General features: G+C 41.1%; 1 protein-coding gene and 1 non-coding gene across 3 annotated transcripts; both read left to right on the top strand.

Annotated features, from left to right (window-relative positions):
• Positions 1 to 35: 35 nt before the first annotated feature.
• Positions 36 to 22868, top strand: fer1l4 (fer-1 like family member 4). 2 transcript variants are annotated; one of them, XM_028999002.1, is made up of 46 exons: positions 36 to 195; positions 298 to 353; positions 1545 to 1633; positions 2041 to 2140; positions 2552 to 2646; positions 3902 to 3943; positions 4433 to 4600; positions 4886 to 4946; positions 5173 to 5304; positions 5398 to 5460; positions 5551 to 5635; positions 5804 to 5966; positions 6408 to 6591; positions 7856 to 8042; positions 8183 to 8461; positions 9586 to 9686; positions 10183 to 10291; positions 10583 to 10772; positions 11136 to 11256; positions 11379 to 11479; positions 11577 to 11664; positions 11779 to 11895; positions 12034 to 12186; positions 12270 to 12453; positions 12833 to 12957; positions 13111 to 13245; positions 13357 to 13530; positions 14250 to 14360; positions 14680 to 14841; positions 15157 to 15328; positions 15764 to 15876; positions 16298 to 16414; positions 16493 to 16532; positions 16903 to 17009; positions 17100 to 17234; positions 17490 to 17606; positions 17701 to 17828; positions 18333 to 18503; positions 18841 to 18995; positions 19202 to 19383; positions 20517 to 20602; positions 20705 to 20803; positions 20954 to 21195; positions 21797 to 22098; positions 22178 to 22278; positions 22420 to 22600. In XM_028999002.1, the coding sequence occupies exons 1-46, from the start codon at positions 117 to 119 to the stop codon at positions 22598 to 22600; spliced, it is 6102 nt and encodes a 2033-aa protein (XP_028854835.1). In that variant the 5' UTR covers positions 36 to 116. The 2 variants fall into 2 exon arrangements, with proteins under 2 accessions (XP_028854835.1, XP_028854834.1); XM_028999001.1 differs by having other exon boundaries at positions 117 to 195; positions 9583 to 9686; positions 22420 to 22868.
• Positions 9731 to 9890, top strand: LOC114801490 (U1 spliceosomal RNA). Its single transcript, XR_003751538.1, has one exon. It is a non-coding gene; the product is annotated as a U1 spliceosomal RNA (small nuclear RNA).
• Positions 22869 to 25022: the final 2154 nt, after the last annotated feature.

Here is a 25022-nt window from a genome sequence, read left to right as displayed (position 1 = left end):
GACTCTTAAGTAGGTCTGCTGCCTCTGTCACACTAGAGTTCCGAGTGACGGAGGCGGCATGTGGCCCTAACACAGCAGCAGGGACCAGCGACTGCGTTCCCTTCTGAGACAGAATCATGTCGATTACAGTCAATCTGAAGAGGATCACTAACCTGCCCGGGAGATATGACCGTAAGGTGGAACTATCTTTTAGAGGTTAGTGATGGGGATTTGGACTGCTGTGAAGGGTAATTCATTTACTTTTTTTTTATATGAGGATGGTCTTAATGATGACAAATCTTTAAATCCATCATATAGGTTTCACACACAAAACCAAGATCCTTCAGTGTGAGAATATAGCTATCTTTAATGAGGTAAGAACCAATGTTATTCTACATTTTCGTTGTTATGTAGAAAACTCGTCTGAATTAATAAAAAAAAAGTAAAATATTGGGCATAGTTAAAACACAGTTTACTACAGTTCTGTGCTATAAATGTGCAGCTGGGTACAATGAGAATTGGGCCGCAAACATGAAATAACATGATACTGAATTCAAAATCATAAACATAGGTAAAAACTTTTTGCCATGAAGCAGTAATGTTTAAATGCTTACATGGGGCTTTTTGAAAGCTAAAATCATACATATAGATACAGATAGAGTACAGAGGAATTATGATAGTGGTGTGAATTATTTCCTTATTATTGGTTAATGTAACATCTTCAATGTCACTCTACATTTCTCACTTCTAATACATACAAACAGCATTATTATGAGATAGCATCATAATTACATACATGCATATATAGATTTATGCATGTCAATTTCTTACATTGTATTATAAATATAAAAAAAATTGTGAAGATGGAGGAGATCACTGGGAATCAGAGATGGTGATATTTTTATAAAGCATAAGGGGATACTTCACTGATGGTTCTTTGCTGTTCGGAATACCTATACATTGTGCTGTGGGCTGCACTGTTATGTGCCGCTGACTCACATTGGCAAACCCGGCACCCACCCGTCTCGGTACACTATTACCTAACAGTAAACATGCGCTGCACCCAGAACGCACAGTAGAGCGTAGATGTGTAGTAGATGTGAAACTGCATGCTCTTTCTGCACTGTTAACCATTAACAAGCAAAAAAGGTGGAGAGTAACAGCAAGAGGAGTCTTCCAACAGCGTGGAAAGACATTTCCTCAGAGGCTTGAGGTTTCAGGGTGGGCAGAAACGGATCCATTTTATAGGAATGGGCTCCTTCTTGCAGGAATGAATTCCATCCAGACACACATTATTTCCACGGGCACAAGCATTTGAACAATGATCTTCAGTGTAGCTTCGACCAAACTTTATTAATATACAAAAAAACTAATGTATTTACTGACAACAAACTGCATACGTCTAATCAGCACTATGTATTTTACTGATGCCTGAAACCACACCCAGCAAATAAAATCTGCAATCTTCTAATCAGTCTCCCAGGCAGCTCAATGCCACAACGATTCCCACTACGCCAAGTATCCTGTTTGTGTGTGTGTGTGTGTGTGTGTGTGTGTTTATGTAGCACTTCAGATGGCCTCACTATGGAAAGATCATCAGAGACGAGGTGCTGTCCATCAGCGTCTACAACTGCAGCAAAATGTTCAGCAATCGGTCAGTGGATTGGCTTAAACCTGTCGCTGCGTCCTTAGCGAACCAGCTGCCTGTGACCTTGTGATGTTTAAAGGTTATGTCAATGGATGATATGATAAATGGATAATTCTTAATCATTTTAATGTTATTTTAAAAAAGACATAAAACTCATCACTCAGAAGCAGTTTGTACTAAAAGGGTGTGTCTGGCTGTTTTTTACATTTAAAAATGAAGAATTTTTTTATATGAAAATATGGTCTTTTTTTATTGCTGTTCTGTAAAGTTGGCAAAATGTTACTTTTGCTCATATGGTTCTCATTATGAATATTTGCTAGATGTTTTTGCCTTTAAAACCCATCAGTACATTAGTCACCATAACCTGCTTCATAGATGAATGCATAGAGCTGAGAAAGCAGCCTGTCCCTCAGGTTGCTGGGGAAGCTGGTCATCAGCCTGCAGCATGTGGTGACGGCAGGGCGGCTGGTGCTGAGAGAGCCCCTCACCGACGCCCACTACAGCCTGACTGATGTGAGTGCCCTGCTCTGCTGCCCCCCACAGCAACGGTCTTTCATCATAACGCTGTCATGGCGCCCACTGCAATGATGAAGCGTCCTTTTTTATCTTGTAAGGGTGCAGTTCATTCTAGAGTAAGCCTCTTAGGAGTTACACTCATTCAATGGGAGTGACCGAATAAATCTGCATCCATTTTTCGTGCTCAAATGTCTGTATACAACATACAACGTTAAATTTATTCAGTAATGTGGGAAAAAGTTTACCTTAAAGCAAGTTCTTGCTTGATTTAGCATGATGCATCTGTGCACATTGTGATATAAAGCTCTGTATTCTTTTAATTATGATTTACAGACAGATTTATTGCTAAATAAATGACTTGTGTGGAATTCAACATACTATGTCTGGCAACATATTGTCTGATTCCAGATTTATTTGGAGCTAGATGTGAGGTACCACCCAGTGGAGGGTGCTGCAGGAAACTGGGAGAGCGAAGACTTCCTGGCCTTGGAGGATACTGATGAGTGAGTGACTCCAGCATCTCAGATCATGGCTGTTGATCTAGGATCAAGGATGTCTAACCTCCTTTCTTATTGACCCAGAATATAATATTGGTCCTAGACTGGAACTCCATCTCTCAGCCACATTATGAAATTAGATTCATAGCTTTGCCTTTAAGCTGAGCAGGAAATTGGGTTTAATAAGGAGAGATGACCTCTGCTCCGAGATTGGAACTGCTTTCAATGCAGAATGGGAATTATAAGTGTTGTAATTTGGCAAAAAGATAAACAAATTACCCGAATAAATGAAGTGAGACACACCGTGAGTACAGATACTTCCCAAGAAGGATGTATATTTACACAGCAGTGAAAATCCCACCACGCTATCTGACATGTTGAGCAATCGGACTTTCCCACAGAATAAATACCAGATGTTTTAGATGAAGCACAGCCAGATAGTGGCTGGAGCCGCTGCCATGCATTCTCCCAAAATTGACCTTACTTCTGGTCACTTTATTACTTAACTTTACCCCACGGTACATGACACAGCTCATGTCTTAATTTTGGGAATAAGACCTCATGGCTATAATAGCTATAGCACATGGGAAGTGTTCACAAATATGACATTAGGTAGGTGTCTTCAGGATTTACAGATATAAACCAGCGACTAACAAGAAAAGACTGCTTGCTAAGTATCTGTATCAATTAGGAAAGAAACAAAATACCCAACCAGCCCTTTATGTGTGAAATAGTTTCTGATGCTCAGACTTCTGATGCTCAGACGTTTTTTATAATATCAGCGTTTAATTTCAAGAATTCCAAGAATACTCCCAACACATTATATTTCATACACTGCCTACGAAATGATCCTCCAGGTAATGTGACCAAGTCTGAACAAAAGCAATTCTATTCATTTATTTCAGTGTCACACTGTTAATTCTACAACAAATATACATTTATGTCTATAATCAAAAGCGTTCAGTGTAACATAAACCTCATTAACTGTTACATTATCATGGAAGGGATAGTTACAAACCATTTTATGATTTTATTAAAATGGTCTGTAGTTGCTGCTTATTCCGAAATACAGACCAATATAAACTTAATAATAATTACTGGCTCCATAGTTGGTGATACTAGTATTCTTTTAAGACCAGAAAGATTTAGCTGACAGGAATGATTAAATAATTAGTTCTGCTTTACAGCCGAGTGCTCTGCTATAAGTGCAGCGCTGTTTGGGACTGACCTTGCTGACATCGTCTTTACTGTCTTTCTTAAGTTCAGCGCTTGTCATCAGGAACACTGGATTTGATGATTTAGGGTAAGAGATGTTTTTCTGTTCATGACTTTGACCTGCTATCATCCAAAGTACTTAATTTCATTGCTTTCATTTTACATAAGCGCATTTGTCGCATTTCCTCTTCTCCCAGCTCCCTATTTTTAATAAAAAAAAAAAACTTTTTCAGCAGAGGCGTGTGAAGCCTTTCTGGCTGACAGCTGAAGGCTCGCACTGGGAGCTTTGAGCTTTTATCTAAAGGAGTTGTTTTACAGACTGTGCACTTATTTCAACTAACAACACCCACCACTGCACAGCCACTTTGTATTGATTCCTCCTCTACCTCAGCGTTTACCTGAATTCAGGGATTCATTCTCTACTGCAGCATTCCGAGACAATCACTGTGGAGAAGCGAGCCAAGGCCTAATGATCCATGTACACAGGTTCAAGCTTAAAGAGGAAGAGAGCACGTTGACAGTAATGAGCTGTAATAAACGGTATAATAACACACGTGATGACCGGATGCTGTCTCAGCCCCAGGCAGCCTATTAAACCTCAGAAGCTGGATCGCGAGGCACGGATGATTGGACGCAGCTTATTGAAAACTGGCGACGATGACGAAGATGCTGACGACGATGATTACGATGATGACGACATCAATGATATGGAATCTGCCAACATCACCTTCACTCCCATCCTGAGGTTTTTTCATTTCCTCTTCAGTTATGTTTGGCACAATAACAAACTAATAATCTTGTTATCATCTGTAATGTTGTTATAATCTGACATGATTTTTTGCTGACAAATTATCCATAGTTTTCCCACATAAGTATGCTTACATATGCACTTTACAAGATCTTAAAATATTAATAAAGTAAGTTGTCAAATACAATTTACACGTGCAGGTTTTCTGTATTTTCTGTTCTGCTCTTTACATTTGTGATGTTTTAATATGTGAATGAATTTATCAAGTTTTTCTTATCTCAGCCGCTGTCGGCCTCAGTCGAAGCATGAGCTCGCTGCCACACCCAAAGTGCAGTCCTTTCAGGTGAGGTGCTTTAGAGCAGGAAAGGAACTACACAGATCACTACAAAGAGCTGGTTAATTCACTAGACTTGTACAGATGGTGATCAGTGTACAGAAGATCTTGTGAAGTAAACATTACTGATTAAAAGCCCAAATGGTTCTGATGTTATTCTCCCATATCAGGAAAGCAGGAAATGCTGATAAAAAGAACTGGTTGTTTTTTCTGCACGTTGCTTTCCTTGGGCCAGGTGAACGTGAATGTCATTGAGGCTCAGAAGCTGGTGGGAGTGAACATCAACCCAGCCGTTTATGTGAGAGTTGGAGATGAGAAGAGACACACATCCACTCAGAAGTCCACCAATTGCCCTTTCTACAATGAGGTTAGTCTGGGTTTAAAGGATCTCAGAGATGTTCATACATTTGGATGGCTCTGGATGACACTGATATCTTCATTGCTTCATTTTGTTTTTTAGAATTTCATGTTTGAATTCCAGGAGACCCAAGATGTATTATTTGATAGAGTTATTGAGATATCAGTAAGTAACAAATCACACGGTCAATATAAGACCTTGGAAATGTATTTAACTACATATTCCTTGTATTTTTGTGTTCAATGACATGCTTAGGTTGTTCACAAAAAGACTTTGGCATTTCTCATGACTCGCATTGGCACCTTTAAAATTGACATCAGCACTGTCTACAGTCAACCAGGTATCAACATGCTATGTCTGGCAACATATTATCATATATAAACACAATGACCTGAGCAGAAATCCAGAAAGACATTTCAAAGATGTACGTTAATAAAGAAGCTTTGTGTGCTTTTTGAAATGGAACGACTGGGAAGTAATTATTTTATTCTCCCGTTTTCTATTGCAGACCACCGGTTCTACCAGAAATGGGCTCCTCTCACTGACCCCAATGACACACGCACAGGGGTGAAAGGTTATGTGAAATGCACGCTGAGTGTGGTGATGAAAGGTGACGCTATGGGCATGGCCAGTCTGCCGAATGTTGGCAGCCAAAACGATGATATTGAGAAGTGAGTGTATGAACACACACACACACACACACACACACACACACACACACACCACAGACATACACACATACCCTCAAATTAAAAGTGTGCTTGTTGTACAGAAATCTGGATATTTCTGAGTTTTCCCCTTTTCTGCTGTGAGTTGAAGCCATGTAATTGTTTGCTGAAACCGTTGGATCAAACCTCCTCAAAAGCCATCTAACAATCCAGTTTTCTTTGAAGATGATAAATTCTCAGCTAATGCTTTTTATGATATATCTCAATGGTGATTTTTTTTACCTTTTGTTTATTTTGCCAATGACTAACATTGACAAAGCTGAGTGAATGGAAGATTCCATGCTCATCCAAAAATGTTTTCTTCATTTTGTATGTATGGACCCACAGGATCCAGATTAAACCTATCCTGTTTAAGGCCTTACTTGCAGCCTGTTCTTTCTGTAGGAATCTTCTGCTGCCCAAGAGGATGCCAGTGGATCGTCCATGGGCCAAGTTTCTGCTGAAGATCTACAGAGCCGAAGGCCTGCCCAGCATGAATGCCGGATTCCTGGGCAGCTTTTCCAAGATGATGGGTGACAAGAAGGTCTTCATTGACCCCTATGTCCAAGTCACATTTGCTGGACAACAGGTGCTTTCACTCTTACTTTTACCAAGCTTCTAGACTCGTAAGCACAGGAATGTGTGTAATAATGAATGTGGCAGCATGAATGCATGATAGCAACGTATTTTGCATGGGCTGCTATTGGTATGATGCATATTGTCTGATGTACTCTGTCTGACTTGGGGTGAGTGCTGTTTGGACATTGTCACGACAAATAGCTGTGCCTGTGTTTCATTTAGATGGTGAACAGTGTCTCCCAAGCATAAAGTCACTTTCACACACCCTCTGTTGACGTCTGTTTGTTTATTGGGCTGTGGTACTTCTGTTTGAACGGCTCCCTCTGTTTGACTGTGATGTCAAATGCTGCACCGAGTCGGCAATATGTCTGCATATATATGATCAATTTCCTTGTTAGCATAGTTGTTACTTCTTTTGTTCTGAAATTGGTGTCAAATGTTCAGCATTATGGTCCTCAAAAATCATCTGGCCTAACCAGACCCAGAAAACTGTATATTAAACCAGGAAGAATGAATTAACCTAGAGAATAAAGAGGCAAATAATGGTTTTGCATGCCGTAATGCAGTAGAATCATTGCATTGTATACCAATAGAATAATTATAAGATAATTAGGGAAAAATCTCACATTTTGTGGATGAATAGTGCTCATAATCAGCATAATGTTAATTCATGTTATCTCAAAAGCATCTGTTTATTCATTTTATGTTTGAAGTTTCCTAGACATAGCTCAAGGATAGCTACAGCTCATAGCCACAGGCCATCAGACGACTGAACACTGTGAGTGCTTTTGCACTGCCTGTGTCCCATGTTTGCACTTTATGTAGCCCGGTTTGTCAATGTCACACATGTGCACTTTATGTCAGTATGTGGCGTTGTTTAAATGTTACATGTAGCACCAGGTTCTGCTTTGGTTCGCCATGTACTGTCTAACATATATGTAGCTGAAATGACAATAAAGGATAACTGTCAGTAGCACATATTCTTTATTGACCAGGAGGAGCCTGACCAGTTTTTACCAGTCCTTTGGGCCTGTGCCCATTGTGCCTGAATAAGCAACATCTGATTTGTCACAACTGAACATTACTCGGTGCTGATAACAGAATCAGCACTGTGACACAGTTAGCCTGTTTTATTTATTCACAGGTTTGGCATTAACTGATGAATGACCTCACTGAAACGCTTATGGTCAAGAGCAGTCATGCTAACATTAAAGGATACTCCAGGATAGTGACATTTCCAATGGCTGGTATCTCATAAGACCTTTTTCTTTCAGGGAGAGACCTCAGTGGAGAGCAACACCAATGCCCCTGAATGGAATGAACAGATCTCCTTCATTGAGCAATTCCCTCCCCTCGCCCGCCGCGTTAAGGTCCAGATCATGGATGATGCTAACATTGGTGATGTTGCAGTGGCAACACACTTTCTGGACCTCCATCAGATCTCCAACCCAAACAGGAATGGTACGACATGAAGATCTACGCTACAGATCTACAAAGAATTATTTTGGGCCTCTATGAATGATTCTTAATTGGCTGGTAATAGCTATCATTATAACAACTGTATTCTGTAGATGACACTTAAATACTGTTCTGCATTGCAGGTTTCCGTCCCACCTTTGGACCCTCCTGGGTCAACCTGTATGGGTCGCCGCAGAACTCAGCCCTGAGGGACATCCACCGGGACTTGAACGAAGGCCTGAGCGAGGGCATCTTCTATCGTGGCCGGGTGCTGCTGTCGCTGTCTGTAGAGGTCTACTACTCACCCACTGCTGTGGTGGAGAGCAAGTCCATGGCCAGCGTCAAAAGCACCATCAGCCGACTGACATTTAAACGCAAGAGTAAGAAGTCCAAAGAAAAGAACAAAGGCAAGGAGAGGGATGGTGAGTATTCTGATCATTTTCTTCTATCATTTTGCATTCAACATTATGGGATAACAGTCCTTGTTATTGTTGTTATTGTGGCAACGTGAGGGTGAGAGGCAAGAGGCACAATTGCATGTCAATTGTGGGAGCGAAAGTGCCAAAACAAAACCAAGACCAGTATTACCATGGGTAACTTGAACAAGACAAGGCACAGAACCCAGAAGACCACAGAGTCACAGGTTCAAACCCCACTTACTACCATTGCGTCCCTGAGCAAGCCCCTGAGTGTTGTCATGACAGTAATGCAGAACAATGAAATGAGCTTGTGTAGGAGGAGATGAAAGTCCCCAGTGCAGGGAGCCACCGCTTTGATACACAAACGTGAACCGGTGAAAGCCGCAACACCCACGGATGTTGACGTTCGTATGAAAAAGACGATAGACAACAAGGCAGGACAAAAGGCAGTGAATGAAAACAGGCGAGAAATAACAGTCTTACTTGATGAAGAGGATGATCGGCCGAGTCTTAAAGCATGAATCGCAGTAATGACTGAGCGATGTCTTGGCCATTTATAGGAGTTGTGTCGCCTCGTGCTCTAGATAAGGGTGTCTTATAAATGCTGTAAATGTAAATGTTAATGGGGTGCATGTCCTTGGCCAATTGGGCATGGCCAGTTTTCCCAGTCATGTTGCTGTCACCAGGCATGGCCCACCAGTTTTGGGGTAGGGGTAGTGTTATACTCAACTCTGTGTTATTTTACGTGACCGTATATCAGGGTATCTGTGGATTCTTAAAAAGACTTAAATTGGATTTTAGTCTTAAATATAATTTTAAAAAAAGTATGTCTGAAAAATACTGCAGACCCAATAATTTTTTCTGATAACCTCTAAATGATTTGGCAAATTTCTAATATGTCTTCCATTATCTGATTTTACTAAATCATACAAAGATAATAATGTGGAAAGATCAAAAAAGTTTGCCTTTAATTACAAATTAAAGAATCACAGTATTGAGAGAGAAAAAAATCTAACTTCATTTTCAACCTTTAAAGAACAATCACTTAATTTCCTTTTGTAGCTCTAGACAGCAGATGCTATTTTGCATATCTACTGCCTGTAATGTGCTGTATTATTGACCAGTGGAGCAGGGCCAACGTGGTCCAACAGAGGAGCCTGAAGAGTCCACCACTGAGGTCCCTGGGGCTGTGACTGTGGAGGTGGAGGAGATTCACCCACTGCCAGAGGTGAGGGGCTACAAAGGCCACGATGCTCTCAGTCATTTCTCATACACCTTACCTGTCAGGGGAGATACGGAGCTCCAGAAGGCGGATCACCCAGGGCGAGGCTCAGCCATTGCACTTCGGCTGTGCTGACCCCTGCGAATTCCACAAATGTGGGAATCTGGACTGCATCATTTCTGGTAGTGGGGGACTGCGTTCACGTTCTAGCGGTTAATGAAGCGGCCCCGTAATCAGATGGCTGCTGGTTCAAATCCCGCCAAGGTGCCACTGAGCAAAAGCCCTATCCCCAAACACTGCTCCCCGGCCACCTGTCATGGCTGCCCACTTGTCACCAAGGATGACGGTTAAAATCAGAGGACACATTTGTGTGCACCGTGTGCTGTGCTGCAGTATTTAACAATGCCAATTACTTCACTTTCACATTTTCACTTTCACTTTTTCATTATAGAATATGACTCAAGTTATTAAGCTGTAATGACTGTGTCATGTTCATTTGCAGGATTTTCTAGGACAAAAAGAGGAGTTCTTGCTGTTTGCATCTCTTTTTGAAGTAACAATGATAGACCCTTCCATTGGCACCAAACCAGTCACCTTCGAGTTGTCGATAGGTACTAATAGTTATTGTTCATACGGGATTTGGGTTGACAAACTTCCTGAGTAATTCAGTCAATACTTAGGTCAATGAAGAATTAATGAACAAAGTAATGACAGATGTCTGCTACATTGTGCTGTGCTGGTGTCAATATCTTACCATATAGTACAACCTCAAATGTGTTATTAGAATTTGACCTCAGTTTAAAATTTCATGGCCGTGTGAGAATATAAAACCTGTCCACTCAGTGTGTTCGTGTGGTTCTTGTGTGTGTGACAGCAGTGTGTGTGCATCTTTGTTTTTACAGGGAACTATGGTAAGGCTGCAGATGTGGTGGTCAAATCCAAGAAGCATGCCAGCCAGGAGGACCTGAGTGAGGACAGGCAGGCCCTGCTGGACTCTGAGGATGAGCTGGAGAGAGTAGATGTCATTGACCCTGGGTCACGTGACAAGTCTGTCACTGCAGCCAGAAGACCAGAACCCACAGAATATGACCGGTGCTGAACAGAAATGTGTTTAGATGTGTTTTATTACTAATTGTGTTTTGTTGTTAATTGAATTTCATTATTTTGGTGCATTGCTTCATTTTACATTACTTATAGTAAGTAACATACATTCACTAATTACACAAATTGACTCCTTAGAGTAACATGGGTTCATAGGCACTATTTTCTGTCAGGAGTTGTTGATCTTACGATGTTGTGTCACAGCACTTTCAACAACATGCATCACAGTGTTGCAAAATGCAAATAATTCCAGTTTGTTCATGATTTCCAATGAATCTGCAGTTTAACAGTGAGGTATAATATAGTGTTCTTGAGTATTGGTCATGATGCCCTGTTATATTTTACACTCCACAGATCCTTCAGCTGCATCCCCATGTTCAATGAAAAACCCTGTGTATATGTGTGGAACTACTTTGAAGATCACAGCTTTCGATTTCACAACTCCAACTGGTTGTCCAAAATGGCAGACCGACTGGCAAGTACACAGATTATCAAAATCATTGTTTTATCAGTTTAGTGACCATAAAGTCTTTCTCACACTCCTGTGGTAAATACCAATATGCTATAATTTATTTTGCTCCTTTCTCACTTTGTCAGGAGTATGGCTTTGATGAGGTGGAAAAACTCCTGAAGAGGCGAGGGAAGAGTGCTAAAGAGCGGCTGGTGGAAGTCTTTTTGGAGTTTGTTGCCAGTTGCAAGTATGTTATCTGCAGTTTTTAGCAGATGATCCAGTTCTTTCATTTTAAATTGATCTGCCTTCTTATCAAAAGTGTGTATATCCAACGTGTTTTTCAGACAATACAGCTCTAACGCAGACCGGAAGAGACTTTTGCGCCCAAACAACTTGGACAAATGCCGCTTGGAGTACATTAAAAAGAATGTGGTGAGTGCATGAATTGGTTTAGAGCCAGATTATTGTCACAAGCATGACAAAGCTTTTGTCATGAAACTGTGTTAAATTGAAACCAGTTACACTCAATTTGATACCTTTGCTCAGATTCTGTTGGCTAAACAGGCTCTGAGAGCCAAAAGGAGAACCACAAGACGCTCAGCCAAAGAGAGGCTGGCAGATGCCAGAAGGATCCTGAAAAGACTTCGCTTCCTGGCTAAAGAGGTACATTCACCTCTGTGCTCGGCAGTGTTCCTAATGAAGATCCTTATGCCATGCTGGCGCATTTCCAAAGCTGCTGGGTGAATACACATTGACGGCCATAGTGAGGCGATAACATGTGTGGTGTGTGTGTGTGTATAGCCACAGAGCACACTGCCAGATGTTTTCCTGTGGATGATGAGTGGAGGGCGACGTGTGGCCTATGCTCGAATCCCTTCTCATACCATTATCTTCTCACTGGTGGAGGAGGAGAAGGGTAAAGACTGTGGCAAACTCACCACAATCTACGTGAAGGTATTTCATATTCTGCGTCCGTGATTTCTTTTCAATAAATGTAAATTAACGAGGATAAACCCTGAGGTTCCTTTTCACTGCAGACTCCAGGAGGTCCAGTTGGTGAAATCTTTGCCAAGATAGAGGTTTACCTGTGGCTAGGTGTGACCAAATATGCCAAGAACTGTGTGAACAGCTTACCACAGGAGTTCAAGCCCATGCATGAGGAGGTCATTTCTGGAACCCCAATTCCACCTAACATGCCTCCCAGCAGGCTTGCTGTGGAAGGTAACTGCCTTTTCACTTTATTTAAAAAGTGTGCACTTAAATCCACCCATTATCCACCCACTACTAATCAAATAGCATAAAGCCATGGGACCATTCGTGACACAGCAATGACTGACATGATGTTAAGAGTAGGATGTTGAGTTTGGTGGGACTGTATGAATAAAAGCAATGATGATGGATGAAGAGTATCTTCTGTATATTACATTCAGTATGTTCAGAACCACATAGTACATTCAGGTGGCTAAACTATATAGTACATAGAGTAACATTCTATATGGTACACAACCCACAAATCTTCCTATGGTTAGAACAAAACAAAATCAATACGCCCTTATCCTTATTTAGTTTTCTATAAATGTTAAATCCTCTGTCCTTCCAGACAGTCGGTACTTCCAGCTGCGGGCACATATTTACCAGGCACGTGGCATCATCGCTGCAGACGACAATGGCCTCTCAGACCCTTTCACCAAGGTGGTGTTTTCTACACAGTGCCAGGTCACACGGGTGGGTTCAGCTCACACTAAGTCATCGCAGTCCTGAGTCCTGAGATAACACAGTTGTTTTTTAAGCCAGCGTTTAACTGATTGATTAATTATTCAATCGAAATGTAATTATTTTAGCTTTGAAGAAGGTCTGCCGCGCACATTTTATACACAGGTGATGGAGGAGACCCTCTCACCCACTTGGACCCAGTTGTTGGTGTTCGATCAAATCCTCATGGAGGGCGGGAAGGAAGAGTTCAGAGATGACCCTCCCCTCGTCATTATCAACATTTACGACTACAACAAACTGGTAAGTTCTGTCAGGCCTTTCCTTCCTGAGTCTCACCTGTGCTGCATGGACCGCGGTTAATGTGCAGTGTGCTGCTGGGTTCAGCTGATCTCTGGTGTTTCGTGACTGCAGGGAAGTCCTCAGTCACTGGGTGTTGCATTCGCCGCTCCAGAGCTGAAGTTTGTGGAGGAGCCATACAAAAAGCCCATGCTGCAGTTCTTCGACATCCAGAAAGGCAAGGGCAGCGCTGGGGAGCTGCTGGCTGCCTTTGAACTAATCGAGCTGGATTACGCCAGCTTCGGGGAGGTGAGACCCCCCCTTCCCCACTACATCTTGCAGGCTGAGTTTATTATATTTTATTAAGCATTATGAAAGACTTAAAGATAAGGTGAAAAAATACACCTAAAATGAACAGATTTATATGATATAATGTCCTTTTTATGCATCTTTTACATTTGATGTTCATTAAAGGACTTATTTTAGCCAGATTTTATCTCTCTTGCAAGATATTACAGGGATACTGGACTGACATGTTGTTCCAGGAGTTGTAATCTTTTGTCTGTAAAATTGCTTTTTGGGCCGGTAAAGAAAGTAGACTGTTTTTCCTCAAGAAACATGAAAATAATGGAAGAATTATTTCAAACAGCAACATTCTCATTTCATTCAACAATTACAGTGTCACAGTGTATGGGGTTTCTTGGGTTTAATTTTCATGACTTTGTGTGTATGTGCGAAAGAAGTCATAAATCCATCGATTGCATTTGCATTTACTGTATTTAGCAGATGCCCTTATCCAGAGCAACTTACAATCAGTAGTTACAGTAGTTACAGGGATCAGTAGTTACAGGGACAGTCCCCCTGGAGACACTCAGGGACACAATAGTAATGGTTGGAACCTGTGACTTTGTGGTCTTCTTTGTGGTTCATAGGCGAGTTTGTTACCCACTTGGCTACTACAACTAGGCTATTGTCCAACTCGAGACCACCATTTGTGTGTCTGTGTCTCTGTGTGTGTGTTTGCGCAGCCTTCACTTTCTGCAGATGTGGAACCCAGAGAACCAGAGTTCCTGAGGGAAGAGCGGTATTACGTAATCCCTGAGGGGGTTCGACCTGTGCTGCGTAAATTCAGAATTGAGGTAAAATTTTCATTGCCATCATCTTATTCTGAAGAGATTATGTAAATGCTGCAACACTGCTACTTAATCAAGACATACTGAAATTGCACTTTATAAATATTATAAAATATTTATTATAAAATAAATATTATTGTCTTTATTTAATCATTTTAAACTATTTAAGTTATTTGGTCTAAGCAGTCTAACATTTGTACAAAATTGATCATAATCTAAAAGTAATAAGATACTTAGTGGGCTGAAACCTGACAAAGGTCCTCATGCCTGCGTTTGCAGTTGAAAGTAGTGTTAGAGTGGGCTCTGTGTCTGTGTGCATGACTAGGTGTTGTACTGGGGAGTGCGGGACCTGAAGAGAGTGAACCTTTTTGAAGTGGAGAAGCCCCAGGTGCGAATCGAGTGTGCAGGACAAAGGATCGAATCGGAGGAAATAGAGAGCAGCAAACTCAATCCCAACTTCAGTGAAATGGTCAAACACTTTGATGTGGTGAGGGCAGCTTGTGTGAAATGTTCCTCATCTAAAGGATTTGTGACAAATCAACTTGCTGTTGACTTATATCTGGTTGATGCCAGATGGTTTAAATCTTTAGAAATATTAATTGGAAATATTAATATAAAAAAATATGGCAGAGTTTTACATCAAACTACATGTTCTGTTGGTACTGCACTGCAATTAATTACAGAAAATTAAAAAGAATTGTCAGTCAACTATCCAGGCATCTCCTGTATAAAATCAATGAAATAGTTTCAAGTTCGTATGATTGCGGTTGTGCTTATATTTCCTTGTGTACTTCACCACCAGGAGCTTCCGGAGCTGGAGTACCTGCACCCACCCCTCACTATCTTTGTGATGGAACAGCGTGCGTTCGGGCGTTTGGTGCTGGTTGGCACTCACGTGGTGCAGAGCCTCATGCACTTTGCACCTAAAGACTTGGAGGAGTGGAACGATGATGAAGAGGGGGAGCCAGAGCCAGGTTAAGATGGATGCTTTTGATCATTTTATTACACACATGCTTGTGAGAGACTCTCGATATATAAAAGGACATAGAACCAGTGTAGCAGAGCAATAAAACACTATGCAATACAATACAGAAAAGTAGCCACCATCTTGATTTGTTATGTGTTATGATATGTGTAAATATGTGCAGTAATATTTATAAATGCAATGAAAGAAATATAGTGGTTGGAGAACAGACTGTGTGTAAGAAGTATTTTTTTTTACTGCAACTTGCATTGCAATGTACAACATATTTGGCAACATGTAGGCAAATGCATTAAGAAGTCAACATAGCATAAAACACAACACAGAAATAATTTCTTCTCCAATTTCAGTTCAGAAGAATACTTTCATGAAGGATTCACAATGCTCTTAGCAGTAATTATGGTCTACCTGTCATCATGTATTATAGAGAAGAAGTATGCTGAGAAGGGGACACCTTTACAGACTGTGATGAGCATGGATCTGGGAGGGCTACCTCTAAAAGACACCAAAATTCCCATCAACCCCATCAACCTGGTCACGGTGAGACCTACCACCAGTGGTACAGCACAAAAGCCCACCTTTCATGTCTCCTCACTCATCAGCTAGCACAGATGATTATGGACATTCCTAAGATTGTCTGTGTGCTCACCTGCTTCCAGTCTCCCTTCGGTTAACTCTGTGGGCTGCACAGGCTGGGAGATGGTTGTGATTTAGCTGTGGTAGGATCTCTGAGTTAATGAGAGGCTGACATACTCCATCCACCCTCGGTTTCCTGCAGCTTGTGGGCCCGCCTCTTGGCCTGTTGATTATAATGTAGAAAGCAGGGCATTTGTTAGACTGGCGTGGTGCAGAAAAATAACCGGTTGCTGTTTTTTATCAACCTCTTGACAGACACTTCCTTAACTGATTTTAAGCTCTGTATTATGTATTATATCAAGTTTTCCCCTGTATACTTTCCCAGACTCCTCTGAAGAAGGTGACAAAGAAAGAGGAGGAGCTTGAGGAGGAGGAGCCAGAAAAGGAAGAGCTCGACTGGTGGTCTAAATATTACGCGTCGTTGGCAGAGCTTGAAAAACAGGTGGGAACAAGTGATCAGATGTCCCCATTTTCAAGCTCTCTGATGACCCACAGTTCACAGTGTTTTTTTTTCCTTCAGGAAGATAAGGATGAGGACATGGATGAGCCACAGGATGCTGGTACAGTAGAGTTGACCTCTCTAAATATTGTTGACACCCTACTTAATGAAGTCGGGGAAAGAATTTCCCAACACAGCGATACAGTCACATGTGCAGATGACACATGAGCCACATGCATCATAAACTTATTTAATGGAAGTACCTCCCAATGGAACATATAGTTGACGGCTCATAAAGCAAACAAGTTCCTTTTCTGCTATAAATAGCTTCATTTTGTTCCTCACATGACCTCTAGCCCGGTTTTTATACCCATGGTAATTTCAGGAGTGTTCCCTGCACACTTCAAGTGCTCATTCAGCCATGCAGTGAGATGTTCCTGCTGCCTTCAGTACAGAAGAGGCTTGAAATGGGTATCTTTTTCATTCCCTAGAGGGGGGCAACCTCAACATGTCCACGTTAGAAGCAGAAGAGGAGGACGTAGTCGCAGTGGAAATAGAGGCTCCAAAGCCGAAAAGGAAAATGATTGCGACCCTCAAGGTGCCCGTTTGATTTCTGTGGGGTGAGTTTGGGAGCCGTCAACATAAGCACTTAGTAAATTTATGATGTCTGGGCACCTTCCCTCAACAGCTCTACAAATCTGAACTGGAAAATGAGTTTAGCCAGTTCATGGACTGGCTGCACACATTCACCATCTACAAGGGCAAGTCAAACTATGATGATGACGATGATGATGAGAGCGAGAGGACCATGGGGAAGTATAAGGTAATTTTGTGATGTTCATAAGGGTGATTATGATAATTCATCTGTTTTCATTTTGCTTTGAAGGGTGGTAGTAACCTGGTGGGTAACACACTCGACTATATACCAGAAAGTCACAATATGTCCCTGAGCAAGGCACTTAACACTGAGTGTCTCCAGGGGGACTGTCCCTGTAACTACTGATTGTAAGTCACTCTGGATAAGGGCATCTGCTAAATATCATAAATGTAAATGTTATTGTTCATTGTGTGCCCTTAGGGCTCCTTCCTGATTTACCCCATTTCTAATGAGGATGAAGATGTGGAACTGCAGATCACAAATGGAGTCCCCAAAAACACACCAATGAAAATTCTTGTTAGAGTCTATGTTGTTAAGGTAATTTTAAAAGCAGTTTTATGTGGCCCTATGTTGTATTTCTGTATTTTTGTTAATATAATGTTTGTTTAAAAAAAACATTTAACTTTCCAAGGCCACAAACCTGGCTCCCACAGACCCTAACGGAAAAGCCGATCCCTATGTGGTAGTGAAAGTGGGTCAACAGCAGCAGGACAGTAAAGAACGCTACATCCCGAAGCAGCTCAACCCAGTGTTCGGAGAGTGAGCGACACACTTATTAAAATAACAACAATAGATTAAAAAAATCCTGTCCAGACATTGAAAATGAACATGGTGGCTTGAAAAGACTGTTAATTAAACAAAGATCTGCATAAATGTAGAGTGGCCCATTATTAGAAACAATAAGTCTTTGAATGTAATGTTCTGTTCATTAATGCAACTCTGTAACTTTAAAACTTTGATTATTAGAAAACACATTTTCAATTACCATGAATTCAACTGGCCTCAGCAACATCAGCAAATGTCGATTAACTACATCATTATTTCTAACATTGTCAATTACAATAGTTTTTTGTAGTTTGTATTACAAGAATATTTCTAAATGAACCTAAACTTTTGAATGGTAGTCTGTATGTTTCTATGTGCACACATACATATACACTTTCTGCATCTATTTCTGTATAACAGTATTCCGTGGTTCATTGCTTCTGTTTGATTCTGTATTATCAGTGTTGGGAAAGACTAATATTCTGTGTGTTGCTACAGAGTGTTTGAGCTGACAGTTTCCTTCCCACTGGAGACAGACCTCACGCTCTTTGTGTACGACCATGATTTGGTGGGTTCGGATGATTTGATTGGTGAAACGCGGATCGACCTGGAGAACCGTTTCTATAGCCACCATCGCGCTGGCTGTGGTCTTGCCCTGTACTATGACAAGTGAGTGGCAAGGAGCATGCACAGTTTTACCAATCCAGATGAGTGCCTACTGACATCTATCAAGTAGTCACCACAAATAACAACTCGGGGGCAGACATGATACAACCGTGACTTGCCGTCTGTGGTATTATGAGACGGGGTGGCCTACTGCTGGTTAGCAAGCTCTCTGAAACACAATACACAGATTTTTTTGAAATTTTGGTTGTTTTAAACTGCTGTAAAATACTGCACTGTACTGGACCCGTGCAGGTCAGCTGTAAACATCTGTTCTGTCTAAGCTTTTCCTCTTGTATATGCAACAAACAGCTACTGTACACAGATGTTCATGTGCTTCCAGAGACGGCTACAATAAATGGAGGGACACCAAGAAGCCTTCGGCTATCTTGGCTGAGCTCTGCCGCAAAAATGCGATTCCTTCGGCAGAATACCGGGACTCAGAAGTTAAAGTGCTGAACAAGATTTTCAAAGTTCCGCCCGAGGCTTTCCCAGAGGGTCTGTATCTTCAGCTTTGCTCAAACCAAAGCTGTTAAAGCATAATTCTGATTCTTTTATTCATTGCACAGTCTGGACAATCAGGGGTGAATTCAAATGGATGAGAATGAATTGGTTTCAAATAAACACTGTACTGTTCCATACAGACAACAGACAGGCCTGTGATGGACACTTACCACCTTAACAGTATTTTCTTTTGCATACAGAACTGCTAAAAAAAAACAAGAAGACAGAGGATGATATGAGAGATCTGGACGAACACAAGGCCCTGAGTGTGTTGCACCGCTGGGGTGAGATGAGGGAGTTTATTGTGGGGGCATGTCCTTTGGTGCCTGAACACGTGGAGGTCCGCTCACTCCTCAATTCGGACAAGCCCGGCCTACCCCAGGTGATACCCGCTGATACTCTTTTGTGTTGACCTGTGTCAGAGTCTGTCCACAATGGTTTTGTACTATTTCGGATTATTTTCTGCTGTTTATGTATTCATTCAGTTTATGTATTCATTCAAAACTCTTTAGGGTTTGATTTCTGGGTTGTCAGAATGGAACAGGAATAGGATGTGAATAAAGGAATATTTTCAATGTGCTATAATATACATTAAAACACGAAACTATTGCTTGCTAGTTATCTTAAAAATACACCTACCCTTTTTGTTGTTAATTCTTTTTATCACCAAGATGATGAGTTTTAATTACTTTTTTTATAAACAAAGTTTAAAATTGTTTGACCCCATAGCGAAGACAGTTCTGACACACCCTACTTCATCATTTTAAACTATTTAAACAAGCTCCTCTCAATACACCACACATGGAAATGATGCAGACAGTGTTGCCAGATACCTGATTATTTTAGGTCCAAAAATACACCAAAAGCACAAAACTGCTGAAACTAGCTGATATGTATCTAACATTCTTAAATTAGATTTTAGCTTCCTCACAATGCCTTTTCTCAACATGCACCCAATGAGGCAACACCCAACCTTGTCTTTTCCCCTCCTCTGTTTTTGTCCTCATAATAAGATTTCTTGGCGCGTCAGCAGACATCACAAATTCAATCTCTGTTTTAATCAACCCGAGACCATATCTGCTAGAAAAGCAAGCATGCAGGGATATTATCCACACTTTAATTCAGGAAATCTGACCGTTGACTAGTGCTTCCAAAATGCTATATTTAAATTTAGGATCAGTTCTCTTTATATAATGAATTATTTCTTAAATGTATTTTAACAGAAATAGGGAGGGTGGTAGTAGCCTATTGGATAAGACATTTGCCTTTGAACCAGAATACCACTTACTACCATTGTGTCCCTGAGCAAGACACTTAACCCTGAGTGTCTCCAGGGGGACTGTCCCTGATTGTACTACTGATTGTGAGTCACTCTGGATATGAGAGTCTGATAAATGCCATGTTAATGTAAATGTAAATGCATAGTAAAACAAGTTAATTGGAAATTTGTGCCTCTGTAAGACCTGGTAAACATAAAATTGAATTTCATGAGAAAGCATCTGTCATTTGGAACAGGGTTATGTTCACATGTGGATTGACATGTTCCCTGTCGACGTGCCTGCCCCTCCACCAGTTAACATCAAGCCTAGACTTCCAGTAAGGTAATACATCTTAACAGCTCTAACACATGAATACACATGTCAATATATTATATGTACAACAACTGCTTTGCATTCTAATATGTATTATTCTGTCCCTGTTAGTTATGAGCTTCGTGTGATTATCTGGAACACCGATGATGTTGTACTGGATGATGTGAATCCCTTCACTGGAGTGCGCTCTAGTGACATCTATGTTAAAGGGTATATATAAAACAATACTCCACACACTCACTACCTGCTTGTCATAACCTGAATGACTGAAGTAAATTATGATGAATACAGTTCATCAATATGTGTGTTAAAAAAAGACCCCATCAAATAATGGGGTTTTGTGTGTTTTGCTATGCACAGGTGGATCAAAGGTCTGGACGATGAAAAACAGGAGACTGATGTGCACTTTAATTCCCTGACTGGAGAAGGCAACTTTAACTGGCGCTTTGTCTTCCATTTTGACTACTTGCCCACTGAGAAGGAGATCATCTACAAAAGGAAAGAGTCCTTCTTCTCTATAGAGGAGTCAGAGTTCCGACAGCCAGCCGTTCTGGTGCTGCAGGTCTGGGACTATGACCGCATTGGTGCCAATGACTTCCTTGGTAAGGCAGCATCACATTCCCTTTTTTTAACATTTAGCTAAATATGGACTTTATTCGCCATTGTATTATTTTTAAACTTTGAAAATATATAGTATTGTGCACGTCTGTGTGTATTGTGCAACCCCAATTTTTATGTTTTGTTAGGAAATTGAGACAATAGTTTCAGTGAATTATTGCAGCTTGTGCAAATATTATAGACCTAATTCAGTTAATGCGATATGCGATATTTATTGAAGATAAATTTAGAAAACATGAAGAAAAACAGTGGATAAAACTGAGTACAATGGATACTTAGTACAAGCATTCAGAGTCCCTCATAATATAAAAAGGAAAGTAACATGAGAATCACATGTCTGCTGATGCCCCTTTGAAATGATATCAAAAATGTGCTTTGTCTTTTTTCTCTATGAAAGCCTCGTGTGTGTTTGGTAAGACAAGCAGAAAAAAGCACACGCATACACTTGAGACTGTTCACAGTTAAAATTGGCTGAACCTTTGCTTTTAGTGCCAGAGTTTACACTGGTGATCATGAGCCACAGTTGCATGTTAAACCACTGAGCCACTTAAAATGAAGCATAAATCAACGTTTCTTTCTGTCCAGGCTCCATTGAGCTTCGCCTGAACGACATGGTCCGTGCAGCAAAGTCCTCCGAGCAGTGCAGCGTGAAGATGGCGAAGGACAAGGCCACCCCTCGCTTCTCCGTCTTCCGCAGCAAGAGGATGAAAGGGTGGTGGCCCCTCATCAAGCTGAAGAGCCAGGAGGACATTGAGAGGGAAGAGCGGGAGGCAGAGGAGGAGAAAAAGAAGAAGAAGAAGAAAAAGAAAAAGGGAAGCAAGCGAAGCAAAATGAATCCAGAAGACTTGCAGTTTGTGGACAGCAGTGGCAACACTTTCCTTCTGATGGTAATTTCTCCTTTGATGATACAGTGCGTGTGCATTGTGTATTTATTTAAATGCTGAGTGTCTCGTTCATGGCACGAAGGGCAAGGTGGAAGCAGAATTCCAGCTGGTGACAGCAGAGGAAGCTGAAAAGAACCCTGTTGGCAAAGCCCGCAAGGAACCAGAACCCTTGGAAAAACCAAAGTAAGCAATGCAAAGGGAAAGTGACTACACTATATACATAAATGATTAATTTGACAGGATGCATTTCAACGGGTGTCAACTGAATAGCTTGGTTATTCTGGGATTTAGATTAATTTCACCTCATGTTTCCCTCTCCCTCAGCCGCCCAAAAACATCCTTTAACTGGTTTGTGAACCCCATGAAGACCTTCGTATTCTTCATCTGGAAGAAGTACAAAAAGTACATCATTGCCCTAATTATTTTGGCCATTCTGGCCCTCTTCCTCTTTCTAATTCTGTACACCCTCCCTACCCACATCAGCCAGCTCATTGTCAACGGCTGAACTAAAGAATGAGAGTCATGCTCTAGACTGCATTGTGTAATTTAAACTGTAATTAAAAAAGTGATGCACGATACCTGCAACCGCCACGAGTGATAGGCCTTTAAATGTCAGCTCCGCTTATTATGAGCCGAAATGTTTATAATCAGACGTTTGGTGCAGTGTGCTAATACTTTGCAGTATTTACATTTAATCGTGAGGTTAAAACTCAGACTGTACACTGTTGCATAAATGTTGCATATGTAATTTAATTAAAGAATGTCTGTGACGATTCTCTGTGATGATGCCTGCACAATGCTGAAGACCTAAAGTTAGGCAGTGGTGGCTTAGGTAAGGAAGCAGGCCCAAAGTTTGCGGGTTCAAATCCCAAGCCAAGGTGCCACTGAGCAAATTATCCCCACACACTGCTCCACAGGCCCCTTTCAGGGATCCCCTCTGCTCACTAAGGGTGACAATCACTTCACTTTCATTTTGAAGATGCATTAAAAATTAGAACATAAGGGTTGTGTGATCATGCACATGTAAATAGATGGGGACTGTCAAAATGCGTGCAATCAGCAAAAATAATTTTGTTTGAATACAGAAAATGACCTGTATTAAATACGACATTATGAAGTCCATCTTTTTAAACTAATCTTTTTGGAATTTTTCCCAAAGAATAGTTGGTATATACTTCTAAAACCTCCGAAGTGAGATGATCCATCACTAAAATGCTTAGCAGGCTATTTTTTCAGACAAATCGTCATGCTCTGTGCACACCAACAATTTGCTAGTGCATCCAACATGAAATCACCAACAGTAGACTGCTAATGGCTTTAAAGCACTACTCCTTTGACAATTAATATTGATGATTGTTCTGGTTTCCATGGTAATTGAGTACTGGAGGTCATGATGGTATAAACAGAAAATAGGTAAACGTTGTTCTTTACTCGAGTGGCAAATGTTCAGTGCTGACCACAGCACACAACAAAATGCCAGTGAATTTACTTTTGCACAACCTAACCACATAAACACTTCATTATGAAGGCCGATGGCCACTTAAGAGCCTCTATAATGAAACTATGTCAAAGGGTCTCATGTTATGTACAATTTCTCCAGTGTGGATTTTTTTGCCCCCATCCAAAGGACAGCATAGATTTTTAACAGCACATGTTGTCCAGATAAAAATGCTATTTAATAAAATTTACATGTAAATTGTGATTAATTACTAAATATTATTAATGTGTTATGATACATTAACACAATGAACGGAGGTGTGACTATGACACAGCATCCTAGCCAGACACAATGCATACATAATGATTGAGATGTAGAGTGAAGGAGTTTTATGCAAGTCAGATGATGCATCTTTTGTCCAACTGAACTTATTTTATTTCTGTTGCGTTTGCCATCAGATTCAGCAGGGTGTTTTATAAAACAATTATCTCTCAGTCACTACGCATCTGAGCCTCTTACCCACACTTGCATTAAAGAAAGAAGTAAACTTTAGTCTAGTTTAGTTAATAAATTGTGAATAATTCTTACATTTACATTTTGTAATCAGTTGACAGCACTAATAAATTGCTGATTTGTTTTAATAAGAGTGTCAATAAATCTGCCTGTAGCTATGGACCACAGTGGGAACAACAACAGTGTTGAACAGGTGAAACAGCCATTAAATAGCCTGTTATTTCTGTGGGGTGACTGTGATCAGCACGTAATCACACCTCATGGTCGAAACTACACCAGATTCTGCTTTCATGCTACTCTGGAGCTTAAGAGCATTATTTTTACTCTGTAGTGGTTTCATTTTTACTAATGAATTTGATTAATCACAAACAGTGCTGTTTCTTGTTTTGAGCCGCTGCACTCGACACCCCCAGCCAGTTGGAGTGATCGTTGAGTATGAGAAGAAATGAGAAGGTCCTGAGTCTGTGCAGAGAGCAGCTTTGGAGGTTACATGGCGCCCGGGGTGGGGATTGGGGGTGGGAAGGGGGTGTCAGGCTGGGGTGTGGAGCCGGGAGCTGATTGAGTGAAACCCTAATGAGAGCTGACAGCTGGGATAGGTGACTTCCAGGCCCTATAGGAACGATGCTGCGTGCCCCGCTCCCTTACCCCAAAACACGTTAGACCAGTGGCAACAAAGGCGGCCGGATGAACTTTTTCTTTCACATGTACAATTACCATCTGGTGAGTCCAAAATCCTGTAATCGTGTTACAGCTAGTTTAACTAGCTTCAGTTGTTCTCAAGACACAGTTGAAGCTGCCTTACAAATAATGACCCCCCTCCCCCATACAAGAACTGGCTGTTAAATGATGATACAAAGGATACTTCGGTTACCACGACCGGTTCTGTAACTGGTTTAATTCGTGTTAATTCAGCGTAGTTTCAGTATTTTTCTTTTAACAATAACGCTACCAGGTTAGTTGCACAGCTTAACTGGCT

This window comes from Denticeps clupeoides, chromosome 12 (assembly GCF_900700375.1).
Source record: "Denticeps clupeoides chromosome 12, fDenClu1.1, whole genome shotgun sequence".
Lineage (NCBI taxonomy): Eukaryota > Metazoa > Chordata > Actinopteri > Clupeiformes > Denticipitidae > Denticeps > Denticeps clupeoides.
The sequence above is the reverse complement of the archived record's forward strand: the minus strand, read 5'-3'. Positions and strand labels throughout refer to the sequence as shown.

Excerpts from the sequence above, each read along its gene's own strand:
- fer1l4 (XM_028999001.1), top strand. The coding sequence starts at position 117 with ATGTCGATTACAGTCAATCTGAAGAGGATCACTAACCTGCCCGGGAGA. Across the intron at positions 8,043-8,182 it reads CTCCAACCCAAACAGGAATG|GTTTCCGTCCCACCTTTGGA; the intron begins GTACGACATGAA and ends TCTGCATTGCAG. Across the intron at positions 15,329-15,763 it reads AGAGGGGGAGCCAGAGCCAG|AGAAGAAGTATGCTGAGAAG; the intron begins GTTAAGATGGAT and ends CATGTATTATAG.